This window comes from Trifolium pratense, linkage group LG2 (genome assembly GCF_020283565.1).
Source record: "Trifolium pratense cultivar HEN17-A07 linkage group LG2, ARS_RC_1.1, whole genome shotgun sequence".
In the NCBI taxonomy this organism is placed as follows: Eukaryota; Viridiplantae; Streptophyta; class Magnoliopsida; order Fabales; family Fabaceae; genus Trifolium; species Trifolium pratense.
Window position 1 is genome coordinate 35,233,208 of NC_060060.1, and position 16,418 is coordinate 35,249,625.

Consider the following 16,418-nt stretch of genomic DNA (forward strand, 5'->3'; position numbering starts at 1 on the left):
TTCAATACGTTATTCTTCTCCTTGTTTTGTTGGCTTCTACAATTGTGAGAAAACAAGCTGTCCCTGATTGTTACCAAGCATGACAAACAAACTGGGTTGAACTTGAAGTTGGAGAAGGTCATCTGTGGTGATACGAAGGACGATATTGAAGCGACATTGTACTGCCTTCATATTACCGCTAGCAACAACTCCGCTTATATAGTAACAATTATAAAGTACATGTGATGAAGAAATATTTACTGAAGCACTTCTGGAAACTTACTTCTTTTGTGCCTGTTAGTGACTAAATTATTATATGTTGTTGATTCTAAGACATGCGCGCAAACTTATTATTAATAGGCCCAAAAGAAGTAAGTTTCAAGAAATGTCTATTTTTACTTGTGTGTTGTCAAGTCTCGGCCAATTTGGGAAGGAGAGGATCCAATTTGCATGTTCATTTTGATATCTATTAGATAGGAATTAGAAATTTTCCGTATTTTGATGTTTCCTATCTATTAGACTGAAACTAGTTATTGTGTAAGCTTCAATTTTTTAGTGGTAAGCTAGCACTTATTCAAATTCAATGTGGAAATGTATGTTTGGATCAGTGGTGTACCATCCGTCAAAAGCTACAATTTGTAGCTTCGATTGTTAAATTGACCGTACATCCAATCATGTACTAAGAAAAGGAGAATGTAGTCTTAAGAATTAATAAAGTCAGCGATGCTGGTGGATGGAATGCCGGAGTTGCTGCTGCTGCTGCTGATGCATTTAGAGGCTAATTCATCAGCACATAGTTTGCACACAACTTTTTGATGGAATAAATGTTGTTGATTTATAGGGGCTAATGTTGTTGCAGCCACACAACATAGTATAAATAAACACAAACCTACATGTGATGTAATGTAACCTCCTCCAAGTTGTGTAGATTACAATCATTCAGTTGTATGATATGTGTCTTTATTTTTCCATTAATTTAATGAAATTATATATAACTCATCACTTTAATTACATGAGACAACTGAAAATTTAAGGAAAAAAAAAAGGTTGAAATTTTTCTTAGGTACAAATAGGTAATACAATTGAAAGAACATGAAGCATGTGTAAGTAAACTATGTTATATTCAAGTTATATGAGGAATTTAAGGTTTTAATATGGAAGTGAAAGACAACAACAATTAATTAATACCTTATAGGGAAGGGGAATGAATTCAATTAAGCATTTACAGGTATGGAGGAACTCATGGAGACGCAGCCTTTTAAGCGTTCGATAATGAAGTTTTTGGTGACTAGTCCTGAATGATGAGTTAGAGGAAGACCTTCCTTTACACATTCATCATACCTCTCAAGAGTAGACACAATATCACTGAAATCTGGCCTCTTCGAAGGGTTTGCTGACCAACATCGCTTTATTAGATGCGCAAGTGCTGGTTGACAACTTGCAGGCAGTGGAGGCCTTTCATTCTGCTCAAAATATGTATATAACTCAATTAGTAACAAGTGCTAGCTGACACAGGTTTGTGACTTCAGGAGAATTTCAAGATCTTCTGATATCTCATATGTATGAAACACTGTCACAGACACGACACTGATAATAATTTGAGAAAATAGAACTATAGAAGTAATTGCATGTAAGCAAATGTGTCGATGTTGTGTCTGTGCTGCATAAAGTCTTAACAACTAATTGTTTTAGACCTGCGCATCTAAGCTGTAAGCCAGTTTTATATAAAAAGTTTAAAATTAGTGATAGTGTTCCTTTATATAATCCTATTGGAGTAACCACAAAAAGGATAATTTAGTTAATCTAAGTTTTGTTTGTAATTTAAGTAGGAATTTGAAATCTCACATTGATTAAAAGAGTTGTATTATATGTACAATTTATCATATGATGTGATGCAGCTAGCTATCATGCAATCTAAAATCATTAATTTATTTATCATAGTAAAGATGAGAATTGCTTAAATTTAGAAATAGGCTCTGACCTTCTCAGCAACTGCAAAAGCAGCTTGTACTGGAGTCATTCCTTGAAAAGGAAGCAGAGCAGTTGTAAGTTCCCAAAGCACAATTCCAAAACTATACACATCAACTTTACGAGTATACGGTTTTTCCTTAATCATCTCAGGCGCCATCCAACGATAAGTTCCCATGTTTCCTTTTGTTTCTCGGCACCGTGTTTCAAGACACGATGTTCCGAAATCTGCCACCTTAACCCTCATCTCATCATTGAGAAGCAAGTTATTTGATTTGAGATCTCTATGAATCACACCTTGAGAATGAAGGTATTCCATACCTCTTGAAATGTCAAGTGCTAACCTTAGTACAGTTTCTATTGAAAGTGAGTAAGGCTCTTTCTTGTTCAGATACATCCTTAGAGTTCCTTGTGACATGTATTCTGTTATTATGCAGTACACAGGTGGTTTTTTACATGCTGCAATAAACTGTAAATTAAAAATCACACATAAGTCATCACCAACTCAAAAAATTGACTTAGATATGGAAACCACTTCATAGAGTAAATAAATTAAAGTAAATTTATTATGCATGTACTCTCTCTGGCCACAAATATAAGCAACACTGCACTTTTCAGATTTATTGAATAATTGATGTATTTGGTTTGTATTATAGTCCAAATAAATCAGTTATTCAATGAATCTTAAAAGTGCAATTTTACTTATAATTGTGGCCGGAGGGAGTAGATGTAGTATCAAGTGTTATAGATTAGGTACTTTACTATCTAAAGTCTAAGGACAATTAGGTTCATGAGTATGATCAAATATAGACATAAGTTGATGATGTATATCATATAACTGCCACACATGTTGCATCTGACATGACACAAAAGTAAAAACTCAAATTTAAGATCAAGTTGGTAGTCAATTTTCCCCTACTAAAGTGGTAAGTGGTTGTGAGTCTTTTAAAATAATAAAATAAGAGTTGCCGTATTTAAACATCAAAATACACCGTATATATGTTTATCTCTATTTTTATCTTAATTTATACGTATTTAAAAAATACACATAAAAACCAAAGGACACCGTATCTGACATCAAAATTTTAATATCAAAATATAATTTCTCAAAAATAAGGAACCTCTTGATTTCTTTTAGTAAAATCCAAACAAACACAAAAAAATATAACAAAAGACTATTAGGAGAAGAAGTTATTAATTAAACCTTTCTTAGATAAAATAGTTGATTAATTACCTGCACTATGTTAGGATGAAAGAGACGTGAGAGTAAAGCAACTTCAGATTTGAATTGCTGTTCTAGCAATGTTCTTCTTTCTTCATTCTGATTAGGTATCCTCACCATTTTAACAGCAACAGCTCTCTGCTTGTAAATTCCACGGTAAATTCGACTGTGAGCACCAGAAGCAAACTTGTTACCTATGAAAAGCTGAGAAAGATCAGCAGTCCATTCTTCCTGATCCTCCTTTGAAGCTTCCCACGTTTCGACATTCTCGGAGTCCAATATCATGGACCATGATTCTAAGCTATCAAATCTTTTTCTTTCCATGTTGTCTGCATCAGAATTTAACCGAGCCTTAGAAGACGAAGAAGAAGGCTCTGGTAAAGGTTTATTACTCTTAGACCTTCGCAGGCGAAGCTTGTTGAACCATGAACCTGCCATTGAAGCTCTAGCAAAGTTCATGCCTTATGGAAATGGTTTATTGTTGTAGTGTGATGCTTATGATGATAAAAAATACAGACTGTCAAAAGGAATTTTTCTTCTGAATGTATGAATTGATTTCAAGAAGTGCATAAACCGATTTCGAAACATAGGCTCCAACGACAAAAATTGAATAGCATGTATCAAAATGATTCATTAATGAAATCAAACAAGACCCTTTTGGTTTTTATGGAACCATGTTTGGTTCATCAAAGTTGTGAAGGATAAAAACTGTTACAGCACATAACAACTAAAGAAACAGAAAGGAACATGAAGAGAAGTTTCATTGTATAAAGCAAATAGGTAGAAAATGAAGAGAAGTTTCATGAAAATATGTGGAAGAGGAAGAAGAAACAGTTTTCACGGTTTTCTGTAATAGGATAGATGAGGAGGATTAGGTTGTTTAGCAGCATAAAGATGAATTGAAAGGAAAAAGTTTTCAGGGATATCTCGTGAGTGCTTGGTTCAAAAGTAAACTTATCATATTATTAGCCATAGAGAGAAGAAAAAGATGTTTTTGGTCTATTTAATTGAACTACCTTGCTTCTGTTCTGTTCTGTTCTGTTTAGGTTTCTTTTCTTGCATGCATCATAATCATAATCATAATCATAATCAAATGTTAAGTAGTGGCCACAGTGCAAAGTTTTGTAGATTTGAGGTTTGCATTCAGCTCCTCCAACAATTTCCACTTTTTATACCACTTTAGGATATGTCCCATATCCCATCTAGTAACTGTAGCAAGCACCACATTGTTAGGACAATATAAAAGTCCTAAAATTCAAGTGGCAGGTAGCGCAATTTAAAGATAAACAAATAGTAAAAAGTCCTTTTTATCCCTAAATCTATGATATATCAAAATCACAAACATATTTTTAATAGACTATTTGGTCCAGCGTCAATTTTTTGCTTTTTTTTGTTTCACCACCAGTATCCGTCATACTGTACCGCCTAAACTGATTTTAGGGTCAGTTCTGACATTAAGTGTTTACATCTCTCCTGATCGCAGTTGCGGAGGATCATATCGTGATCCTCCCTACCAAGAAATCACTATTTAAGAACGCCTCACATATTAAAAGATCAAAATTACGGTTTACGATCGATAAAGAAATGACAAGACAAGTGCCATAATATCAAATTCAAATGCCATTCCTTCTGCTCAGAAAATCTAGCTTCTCTTTGGTGAGGTACTGACAGGTACATAAGGTGTGTACATATATAATATCTAGAGTATTGGCAGACATTTTTGTGAGGTTACTTTATTCCATATATTGGTGAAAATTTGAGCACTAACTAGGAGATAACATACAATTTCATTGAGGCAATATATGTTGTTTAAAGTTTAAACACTTCAATTGCAGATCATATAATTATACTCCAATTCAAGCAATGAGTTGAAATTTTGCAAAGCAGAGATTCCAAGCTTGGAATCACACCTTTGAATAAATAAAGGTACGGAATCTGATTACTGGCTACTTTTTTATAAATGAAATAGAAGTGTGGAACACTATATATGTCAACAACAAAAAAGTGTGGGACAATAAACGTATAAAGATGAAAGATTAAGGAACATAGTACTCGTACCATATCCTATCTTTCAGCATCCAAATGATCCATTACAATCAGTAGATGTGGCCCAAAACAGATTGTTCCCATCACCTCTAGTGATGTGAATGCCCTAGTTGATGTTATTTAATAGTTATATTTTCTTGCTAATTTTATTTTATTTATATAAAAGAAATATACGTCACAAACTTATTCAATGCTAACATTATTCTCCAATTTTTTATTTGTTGTGAATTTAAAACATAATATTACATAAAAGACCTTAAAATTTTGTAATTGAATAGAAAATTTTGTGAGCCCATTTCAACCTTGGTGCAATGTGTTTAATAAAGCAGTAGATTTAAAAATATTAATGATTGTCCGGACAATAATATATGTATCTAACTCAATTCCATGAAATACTCCCTCCGGTCCTTTTTATAAGAAACATTTTGGAATTTTTATTTGGTTCTTTTTATAAGAAACACTTTGACACAATTCCATTTGTACCCTTATTAAATACAATCAAATAATTCATTATAATGCTAGTGCATTAATTAGAGAAGTCTATTTCTCATGCTAGTCAAAGGTTAGTTTTGGAATATAACATAAAATGTTAGAATCATTAATGAGAAAATTTACCTTCCTTGGTCTGTGAGATTTTCTCAAAGTGTTTCTTATAATAAGGACCGCAGGGAGTATCTTATAAGGTAATGATTCTGCAAACTTCATAAACTCTGACCAGACTTTATCTCTAGTCAATGCGGGACATAGAATTTTCAACTATACAGTATAAAGTACGGGAACTATGGAAAAAGTATAATGGATAAATGCAATGTCATAACATAACCAACATATTTTTAACACAACTTGTATATGATTTTTAGATCATTCATTATTTAAAGTAAATGAAAGTAAAACATTTGATAACTATTATTTCCCCTTCTTAAAAAGTAACAACCCCTATCATTTCATAACTAAAGTGAAAACCAGCTCAATGCCAATTTCGCCATTACATTTTGGGCTTAGACCCTGTAACAGAAGCACATTAGAAGATGAAAATGGAAGCTACAGTCTCGATGGCACTCCACCAGAAACTACTATAGTTTCTCCTGTTATATAAGAAGCATCATCAGATGCCAAAAAAGCTGCAGCAGCACCCATGTCCTCAGTTGTACCAAGCCTTCCGAGTAATGTCTTCGCTTCAAGCTCCTCTCTCTACAGTAGTATAACAAAATCCATTCAAACAATAAATGATCTATGAAGCACCAGCACTGGACACAACATTGACACCAACACATAGAGACCGATAACAATTTGGAAAAATAGAAGTGATTGTATGCAATTATACGCTTCAGAGGATTTAATTGTGGTTGATAGGTTAAGAGAGAAGGAGGTCGGGGTTTTTCGTCGTATTTGGCATAGTCCGGCTCCATCTAAAGTGATTGCCTTCTCTTGGCAACCTTTGCACAATCGAATCCCAACGCGTCAAAATTTGGCACGGCGAGGGGTCCTTCATTCAGAAGATTTGCGAGATTGTGTGTTTTGTATTGAGAGGTTCGGCTCACCTTTTTTTGCATTGTGATTTCTCTTCTAGCATATGGTATGATATTTTTAGATGGTTATGGGGTGGTTTTTCCAGTGCCACCAGATTTTTTTGTACTCTTAGAAAGTCTTTCTGGGGCAGCTAGAAGTAAAAAAGCGAGAAACGGATTTTGTTTATTTGACACATTACGCTTTGGGTCATTTGGAGGACAAGAAATGAAAAAATGTTTGTTAATGGGGACTTTGAAGTTTGAAGTCAGAGTTGCAGTCGATGAAATCAAGGTTTTGTCGTGGAAGTGGGGTTTGAAGCGATTGAAGATGGCTCCAGTGCTATATTATGAATGGATTTGGGACCGGATTGACTGCTTTGCAAGGGGCTGAGGATGTCGAGTCATCGTATGCTATTGCTGTCATGTGTACATTGAAGTGATGCTTTTACAGGAGTTTTGGTTTATTTCGGCAGAGCTATGCTGTTGTTTTTATGTGTTTATTACTTATTTTTGCTTGTTGGTTTACCTGGTGTTTTTGAGCAGCCGTTGTTTGTGTTTTTAGGACATCGCCGCTGGTTTTGTTTGGCTGCTATGGCTAGTTTTTCTGGTTTTGTTTAGCAGGACGATCAGTTTTTCCTATTGTTTGGATATCTGAGTGTAGTTTAGTTGATCTAGCTTGACTTGGGATGCTGCCTTGCAACGTGTATTTTGTTCCTCTTGTCATACCTTTTTGGTACTTCTTGTACACAACTTGGTTTATCAAAAATATTTGGCTATTTAAAAAAATTGTCAATGTTGAACATCAACAAGTGACAGACACTCATCACGTCACGACTTCAATCTAAAGTGTCAGTGGTGCTATATAGTAAATGATATACAGTGCATATGGAGATTCGAGGCAAGAGGAAAAACCTATTTGATTCAAAAGATACTCACCATAGCAGAATTACTGGTAATGAAAGAAGCAAAATTAGTTGGTACAAAACCAGGAGCAACACAATTTACACGAGTTTTTGGAGCCATCTCAGCAGCCAGGGCCTACACATCATATTTACATAATAACTATCAGATTTAACAAACAAAAGACAGTAGCAATTCATATGGTTTTTTGAAGGAACAATTGAAAGCCAAATACCAACTTTGGTAAGTCCAAGAAGGGCTGTTTTGGTCACTCCATACATAGCCATAGAAGCCACTGGGTTATAACCAGCAATCGATGAAATGATAACAACAGAAGAACCCTTGGACAAGTATGGGCTTGCATCCTGTGTAAAAAAATATAACGTTTGAAAACACATCAGACACCGTTTTACACACGAGCACAACACCAAAACATATATATTGGATCGTTTCTTTTATTCGATTTTTCGAGTCTATTTCACAGCTTAATTACCTTGAGAAGAAGTATAGTAGCTTTGACATTTATCTCCCATAATTTGTCGAGTACTGAATCTTGTGTTTGCAAAATGGCATCGACAGAAGGATTTGCAGCAGCATTAGACACAACAACATCTATCTTTCCATACTTCTGTAAATAAAAAACCAAAAAATTTCAACTACATAATAACAAATCATACTGTCCTCTAATATGATTAGTGAGTGTTAAGCTCAGCGATAAGAGTTTAACTTTGTAAGCTGAAGCAATCGAGCTCAAATCTCATATGAGACAATTGTAATAAACGTAAAACTTCAAAACCTATTTGTTACTTAAACTTAAAAGGATCTATACGATACAAACGTAAAACTTAAAAGACATGTAGATGCATTTGGTCAAGATAAAATCAACACGTGATTTGTGTGAATAAAGAAAATTGATGAGACCTGGACAGTTTTGTCGATCAAATCCTTCCTTTGTTGAGCATTAGAGACATGGCAAACAACTGCAAATACATCAATTCCTTTGGCTCTGAGTTTATCAGCAGCCACATCAACGTTTTTCTGCGGCAATTCAATTGAGCAACCTCAATTATTATTATTATTATAATAGTACTAATGAAATAGTAGAAAAGAAAAGGGAATATCTACCTGTCTGCGAGAAGAGATAACAACAGAAGCACCTTCCAAGCCAAGTCTCTCGGCTATGGCAAACCCAATTCCCTGTGTTGAAGCTGTCACGATCGCAATTTTTCCTTTCAATCTCTTTCCTATTTCCATTTCTACTTTCAACAAACACGCGCTTAGGTTCGGTTGTCTGAAAAAGAAGGAATTAGGAAGTACTCTGGTACTGATGAATTCAATTGATGATGATTATTACAGTGTCATCATTTTATTTATTTCTTTACATACTAGTACATGACTCATAAGAATTAACGCCGACATTTTTTTTTACTGCATATCGTATTACTCCATTAATTAATCATTTAATTTTAATGATTTTTATACTGATACGGGTCAAAATGAATCTGGCATTTTTAATAGTCCACAAATTATAGGTTAATCGGTAAAAATGCTAAAATTGTTAGTTTCGGATGTCATGAACAGGATGTGATCTCCGGTCTCTCCACTTTTTGTGTATGAGTTTTCAATGACTTATCATTTCATCCATGTATCAAAAAAAAATGATTAATATTATTTTAATACTATATCACTTGAAAGTTTTTCAAAAAGAAAGATATATCTCTTGAAAAACATTTTTCTTAGGCTACAAATACAGACAAGGAGTTTTTAAAAAATAAAATACAGACAAGGAGAAAAGACCACTTTCATCATCTGGGTCTACAGCCCATGTAATTTACAATTCTTATGCCGGAAACCAGAAGAGGAATATACAAATTATATCCCTTTCATTTTCACATTAATTTGTCTACCAGTGTACTATATGATGTAATTTAATATCAATTGATTTAACATTTTAATAACTTAAGTATAAAACTTGATTTTAATGTGATCCGTGGAACTCATAAGAGTGGAATTCTAAGCCACCGAACTACTTGACAAAAAAATGCAATGAAACTTTTTTTTTGTTTTGCAAATGCAATGAAACTATAGAAAATTACTTTCACTCCACTGTTTTTATTAAAAATAATAATTAAATAAGTCCTCCAAGTTCTTCTAATATTTTAAATAGAACCCTAAAAACAATGTAGTTCAAAACAGAGCTTGAAGACTTAATGGCAACAAAACTCAAGACAGCAGAAAAAAAAACTTGGCACTTCACCCTTGCAAATGAAATAGACAATGCAGGGTACCAAAATGTGAATGTCTTCACATCAGAACATCACAGAAGCCATGACTTAAAGGCCTGTAATGAACCAAAAATGCTGCAGCCAATAAACAAGATATGTACATAAAGTCATAAACATATGTGTCTTGTCTAGATATAATTGCAAAGCAAGTTTACAAGAGCACCTTTTGTCGTCCCACTCCCATTCAGGAGTGCACTACAAATCGTAAATGGGATAGTGAGTAACCTTCACATGCAAACAAAATAGAGTGGCAATTGTCAAAACCAGCCGCTAATACTCTCTACAATCTTATGCCATAGACTGGACTGTAAAGGTTGTAGACATTAGACATTCAACACATACATAAAAAATATTTCCGTTATTTCAGAAAAACCTAAACATCAAAATCTCAGTCAGAAACATTCATGACAAAATCAACAACAAGCTTAAACATCTTTCAACTTAATCATAAGGATTTCTAAATTTCTTTAACAGCTCTGGTATTTCATAACCAAGCATGTCATCTACGGCTTGAATCATTTTAGGCTTCAATTTATCAAATTTGTCGATACTATAACTACTCAAAACGTCTCTGAAGTGATCTACATTAGGAAAATCACCAGCTGGCAGATGAAACTCCCTTTGAACCTATTTTGCACGATGATAGTAAATAATAAGTAACTAAGAAACTAAGCAAAATAAGGAAACAAAAATTGAAGGAGGATACCTTTCTAAATTCATCTTCAAGGTTATCTATTAGCCTTTGTTGCACCTTAGCTTTGCCCATCATTGCAGGCATCTCCATCTTAAGATGACTAATTATATAGGCATGGATTTTAGCAGATCTGGCACGTTTGACAAATTCATTGATCTGCACCATTTTAATGACATCTAATTTTAGAACCGGAAAATGAAAGGAGTATAAGCCTGCAGCAATCTCCAACATTTATATATTGTTACTCATTTGTATGACCAGGTCTAAAATTAATATGAAAAAAAACTGTACCCGACCGTCGCACGCCTTTCTTGGAATATCTACCAAATCTGAGAGGAGGTCATTTTGTTCCTTCTCAAAAAGTTCCTGTCCTAATGGGCCGACAAAGCCTTCATTTATAGGCTTATCATTGAATGAGCTGAAAGTCAAGGAAAGTAGCATAAACTAACAGCTGAAGACTGTCAAATTAATTGGAGAATGGATCCATCAATGTAATGTGAAAACAGTGTGAAGCACGGGATGACACTATGCATTTAAATGTTAATTCACCTATAAAAGGCTAACTAAGAAAAGATAATAAAGATCATTTTTCACTAAAACTGCAAAAACATAAAAATCTTATGATGTTCAATTGCAATAGGATACCATAAGCTTAAATGAATAGTAAATACCAAAATTGAGCACTTGTAAGCAAATCAATGAATTATTATCTGCATTTCAAAGACAACTGACCTACCCAATATATACACGTACAACCTCTGGAGTATTCAGAACTTTTCCCAAAGACCACATCAGTGCTCCATAAACTCTCATGAGCTGCAGTATTACAATACAAGGACAAGGCACATAAGTAGGCAAAAAACTCCAAAATAAACCGTCAGACATATTTAGAACTGATTAAATTAAGTTGTTGAGACGCGTGTAATGTGTGTGAGTTTCACAACTAGACTCTTTAAAAAAACCAAAATAAATAAATTAAGTTGTTGATATTGTCTTACTTGTTGAGTATCAATTTGATCCGCCTTGTTCAAAACCACTCGTATTTTGTCGTCATGACCACGCAGGGAGCCAATCACTCGTTTAAATTCATCACTGATGTCAAGTTTGTGAGGATCAAATAGGAGAAGAATCAAATCACATTTTGCAGCAAACCATGATATAACACCAGTGAAATCATAACTTCGTTGAGTCCTTTGCTTTTCTCCAGAGAGGACACCAGGGGTGTCCACAAATGTTATTTCATCTAGCAGCTGAAAGAAAATATTTTATAAAGTTCCAGGACAAAAATGCTAACCGAGCAAAACTGGATTTAGAAAGATATAAAAAAATTAAACTCACTGGATGTGGCATTTGAGAGCATTGAAACTTTGACAAAAATGAACTGCCAAAACTTGTCAGGCCACTAAAAGGCATGCTAGCATCGACTGCTACAGTATTTCCAGGAATGCTCCTCTCATCAGTTCCAGACTACAAATACAAATAAAGACATATTGAGCTTTGAACCTTTGTGAACACTATGGAATGAACTCACAATTACAAAATGATCTTTGACTCCCCAAAAAGATGAGTTTTGTTTCGATTTGATTAACTTCCAAAGGTAATACTAGAAAGAAAAGGGGAAAAAATGATTGTAGTACCATGACAGCAACAAATCTGTCAGTGGTAGGCTCTGGTCCAATGTGTGCCCCTGTATCAAGAGTAAGGTGATGTGATAGGATTAGTAAGGGAATTTATATCCTTCCATTGCCAAAATATATGCATGAAGGGACTTATATAATGCAGTTACTAGATCAACCACAACTTAACTAACCTGGATATTCACATCTTAGCAAATGTTTTATAAATGTTGTTTTCCCTGTGGAATATTGACCAAGAAGCATGACCATTGGTTTAGCATCAAAATCGCTGTCGGTCTGAAAGGGACAAATCAGAAGCATCATAACTTGATTAGTCATAATGACATGAATAATATGTCATGATTCATGATATTACATCGTTCACACATGCAGTGCACAGAAATTAGCATATTTTATTTATATATTGAATGCAGACATCACTTACCAATACTGGAGATACAAAATCATTGAATCGATAAGTAACCTCCAACGGTTTTAGCCGCTCCACATACAATTTCTTCAAGCCATCTATTATTGATGTCACTGCACTGAGAGGTAACTAAAAATAAAAAATAAATTACTATATTAGAATATACCGCACAAAATATTGAAATAAAGTAAGGACATACATAGTAGAGCTTGAAAATAAACAAATTTACAAATGCACATTACAAATTGTTTTTGCATAGTAGAGACTAGAGAGACAAGGCCTTTCATTTCAGCGTCGGAAAACTATCTATCATTAGTCCATTAGAAATATGCACTAGTAAGCATTTTTACAGATTGGTTGTTCAACTATAAAAGCATCGTGGTCGGTCTTTATTTTACATTTTTTATTTGCTTTCATAGGAAAAACATCGGTTTGTCAAAATGGGCACAAATTTGGAGTCCTCACCTTCTTTATAGATTTTGAAGCACTTGGTGGAAAAGGCCGAGACTGAACAGTACCTAAGTAGTATAAGTAAAATAATTCAATCAATATTAATTAAACAATAAAGTGTCATTAATAAAGAATAAAGAAATAAAAAAATTACGTGTCTAACCAAATAAATCATGTTGGGCATTTATTTTCGAACTCTCTTTATTCTAAAAAAAAAAACAGAAAACAAACCAATAAGAAAAGAAATCGACAGAAATAGTACTATCTAATTGATGAAGTACAGAGTGATATAAAAAGCACCGCTTACTACTACTAATGCCTCAATTCCTTCCATTACTGGAGGTCTGATCTTTTCATTGTCAACTGAAATAAATAGAAATGGGATGGTTAAATGCGTTAAAACGAATAAATATCACAGCTACTAAGAGCAAAAAAAATAATTTAAGTTAGACTGAAGGGAAACTCAGTCTCTTTCTATCAAACGGATAATAACAGATATACATATGGCATCATATTGTGCAAATTGAAACCAATAACATCCCTGTTTAGGCGGTTCATGAGTTTACTAGGTTACCCATTTCTGCAATTATTAAGACCAGAATATTTTCTCAGGTCCGTTTGCTGTTTCAATATTCCTTGAAATTTAAATCTATAATATTAATACCAAAGAAATTAAACAATAATGAATTTTCTCTTGTTAGTATCCTTTAATTAAGCCTCGTAGCTACTAGCTACACACTCAGTACCCAGTATCATGCCAAATCATCTACATTCAACAGATAAAGAGGCCATTTCATGAGACCTCACTTCATCATCCATAACACGTTGAAAGTTCATAACTGGACTGGATTGGAATAGCTGACCGAGTCCAGAACATGTTTACCAAGGCCCATTAAACTCCCATATAAGAATATTTATAACCCTATTTAAGGTATTTCTAATCCCCTAAACTTCACTAGTCACTACTATAATATTATGTGGAGACTGACTTTGGCATCAGAGTGCCTTTTGCAGGTACCTCCCTTCGCCTTTCGGACCGGCACCACCATCTAGATGGAGACAACCAGCACTGACGAATCCATCACCCCTCAATCTATCTCGAGGATGCCTTATGTTTTCAAACAAGAAGTCGATAACAATAATAAATAGGAGGAGCGGATCATATTCTCTCCATTGATAAGACAAATATCAATACAAACATATACAAGGCCACAAAACCATAAAATAAAACGCACTAATCAGTGAACTTACTTTGAGTTTTAAGGATATCTGAGTTAAGATCATACCCTGCCTGTCCCACAGAAATGAGCTGTTTATTACAACAAAAAATCAATTTTAAAGTCAGATTTCGATAACAAATAATCCATCCATAATAAAACTCAACATTCATTCAGTATTTCAAAATGTATATAACCTGCATTGCAGTAACAAACTCTTCAAAACCTAAAAAACCTTGTCGTTTGGTATCCGCGATAGCCCAAACCTATAATGAGGAAACATGAAATTATTATTATTGAATCAATACAACAATTAAACAAGCTTAAACTATAAAAAAGAGTTCATCTAACTTAATTAAAGATTGAATTGACATTTGATAACTTAATTTTAATTGAAATGCGGAACAAAAATTGAAAAAATAAATAAAATAAAAATAATTACATACCTGTTTGAGTTGAGGACGAGACAAGTTGGAGAGAGCGAAGAATTTAGTAGCATCATTTCCACTGACACGGCCATCACCATCTACAATCAAGTAATATAATCAATGAAAAGCGAAAAGAAAAAGTGATAAATCGATTTTATGATATGAATGTATACGAAAGAAAGTGAAATGGAGTAGAAAAAAACCTGAATCTGCCGAGATGAACCATTGTTGGTAAGTGTTGATTTGTTCATTCGGAGATGAATGGATCCAATCGGAAACTGTTTTCATCTTTTGGAATCTCTCTCTGTATAGTTACGCAATCAAATCTCGAGTTTTTGTTTATTTGACATTTTAATAGTATTAAGTCCAGCTTTGCATCGTTTACTTCAATTGAATATTCAGATTTTGCTTATAGCGTGTGATTAAGTGCAACTGCTGTGAAAAGTGAAAACCTGTTTTATTTCCGAGAAAATACTATGTTAGACCCGATTTGGCACTTTCTTAGATTCTCTTCTACGAATTACTACTACTAGTATGCTAGTACAGTAGTAGTAGTATTTTTTTTAGTGGAAATAATCAACCTATTTGTTTGAATTTTTGGTTATCAATTAAGTGTTAGTTTAAATTGACTTATTTTTAAGCTTTAAGTTTTCAATAATCTTTATAAATTATTTTCTCATAAATTAACTTTAAAAACTTATAATAATAATAATGTTTATTTATTTGCATAAACTATTTTCATAAAATTAAAAATAAGTTAAATTCAAACTAACCCTAATTTCGCCTCTAACTTTATGGAAGATGACGCGCCAATTTTATGGAGATGAATATGTCGTTGATGATGATGGATATGATGACTCATTTTGTTTTCCGGTGTCACATCATCAAGCCATATGCTCTAAAAAAAAATGACACATCATTTTTTTTTTGTGTAAAATTAGCGTTAAGGATCAATATTGATATTAGATTTAAGAGTCAGAGACTATTTTCTTTATATGCTCCTATAAAAGTTGGAGATCAAATCTTAAACCACCCATTTAATGATTGCAAGACTCTTACAACTCGAACTAATTTATTATCGATGAGCATCACTCTTAGTTATTCTAAACAAAAATTTACTAGACTAATTTTCATAAGAAAAATTATAGTTTTTAGGAGACAGTTAATGCAAAAAATACACGGAGTGTTAATATAATTTTTTTTTCAACGTTTCCAATTTATTTTCCCCGCAAGTGGAAGGTAACTATTTTCCACTATTAAATGATTGTGACATTAATCCACTAGGTTTGATCTAGTTGTGAGAAAATTAGACAATATGCATGAGATTTTAAGTTTGACCCTCATTGTCTTCATTGTAAAAAAAATGATTGCCACATTAGTATTCTTGCATTTACTATTTTGCTTTAGTAGTAAAAACATAGCACTTCTCTCGTGCGTGCACGAGTGTCCTGACTAGTAAATAATATATTTGACGTACCAACCTACCGAGAGATGAAATAGAGTAAAACTTTCAATCCACCCTACAACCGTTTTGGATGAATTAATCATGTACGAACATGCGGACCGGCCGATTCGCCACCTTAAAAAAAAAATTAATTGATATGCACTGACGGTGTAAAATAATTTTACACTGTCGATCAATACCAACCATGTTTTCCGCCACATCACCCCACTT

The 16,418-nt window shown here is 33.6% G+C and overlaps 3 protein-coding genes across 4 annotated transcripts; all 3 read right to left on the reverse strand.

Moving 5' to 3' along the window:
• Nucleotides 1–1,081: 1,081 nt before the first annotated feature.
• LOC123910095 (serine/threonine/tyrosine-protein kinase HT1) lies at nt 1,082–4,973 on the reverse strand. Its single transcript, XM_045961142.1, has 3 exons — nt 3,182–4,973; nt 1,961–2,416; nt 1,082–1,442 (listed from the first exon to the last, which is right to left on the reverse strand). Exons 1-3 carry the CDS (start codon nt 3,626–3,628, stop codon nt 1,194–1,196), a joined length of 1,152 nt encoding a protein of 383 aa, XP_045817098.1. The 5' UTR covers nt 3,629–4,973; the 3' UTR covers nt 1,082–1,193.
• Nucleotides 4,974–6,021: 1,048 nt separating this feature from the next.
• LOC123908115 (tropinone reductase-like 3) lies at nt 6,022–9,904 on the reverse strand. 2 transcript variants are annotated; one of them, XM_045958652.1, is made up of 7 exons: nt 8,950–8,990; nt 8,749–8,881; nt 8,545–8,661; nt 8,117–8,251; nt 7,863–7,988; nt 7,660–7,761; nt 6,022–6,406 (listed from the first exon to the last, which is right to left on the reverse strand). In XM_045958652.1, exons 2-7 carry the CDS (start codon nt 8,875–8,877, stop codon nt 6,257–6,259), a joined length of 759 nt encoding a protein of 252 aa, XP_045814608.1. In that variant the 5' UTR covers nt 8,878–8,881; nt 8,950–8,990; the 3' UTR covers nt 6,022–6,256. The 2 variants fall into 2 exon arrangements, with proteins under 2 accessions (XP_045814608.1, XP_045814607.1); XM_045958651.1 differs by having other exon boundaries at nt 8,749–9,904.
• Nucleotides 9,905–10,004: 100 nt separating this feature from the next.
• LOC123908114 (EH domain-containing protein 1-like) lies at nt 10,005–15,241 on the reverse strand. Its single transcript, XM_045958650.1, has 16 exons — nt 14,947–15,241; nt 14,762–14,841; nt 14,513–14,581; nt 14,350–14,407; nt 13,406–13,461; nt 13,262–13,304; nt 13,114–13,166; nt 12,664–12,777; nt 12,413–12,515; nt 12,240–12,289; nt 11,941–12,069; nt 11,601–11,852; nt 11,339–11,418; nt 10,894–11,020; nt 10,615–10,758; nt 10,005–10,535 (listed from the first exon to the last, which is right to left on the reverse strand). Exons 1-16 carry the CDS (start codon nt 15,029–15,031, stop codon nt 10,350–10,352), a joined length of 1,629 nt encoding a protein of 542 aa, XP_045814606.1. The 5' UTR covers nt 15,032–15,241; the 3' UTR covers nt 10,005–10,349.
• Between the last annotated feature and the right edge of the window lie 1,177 nt (nt 15,242–16,418).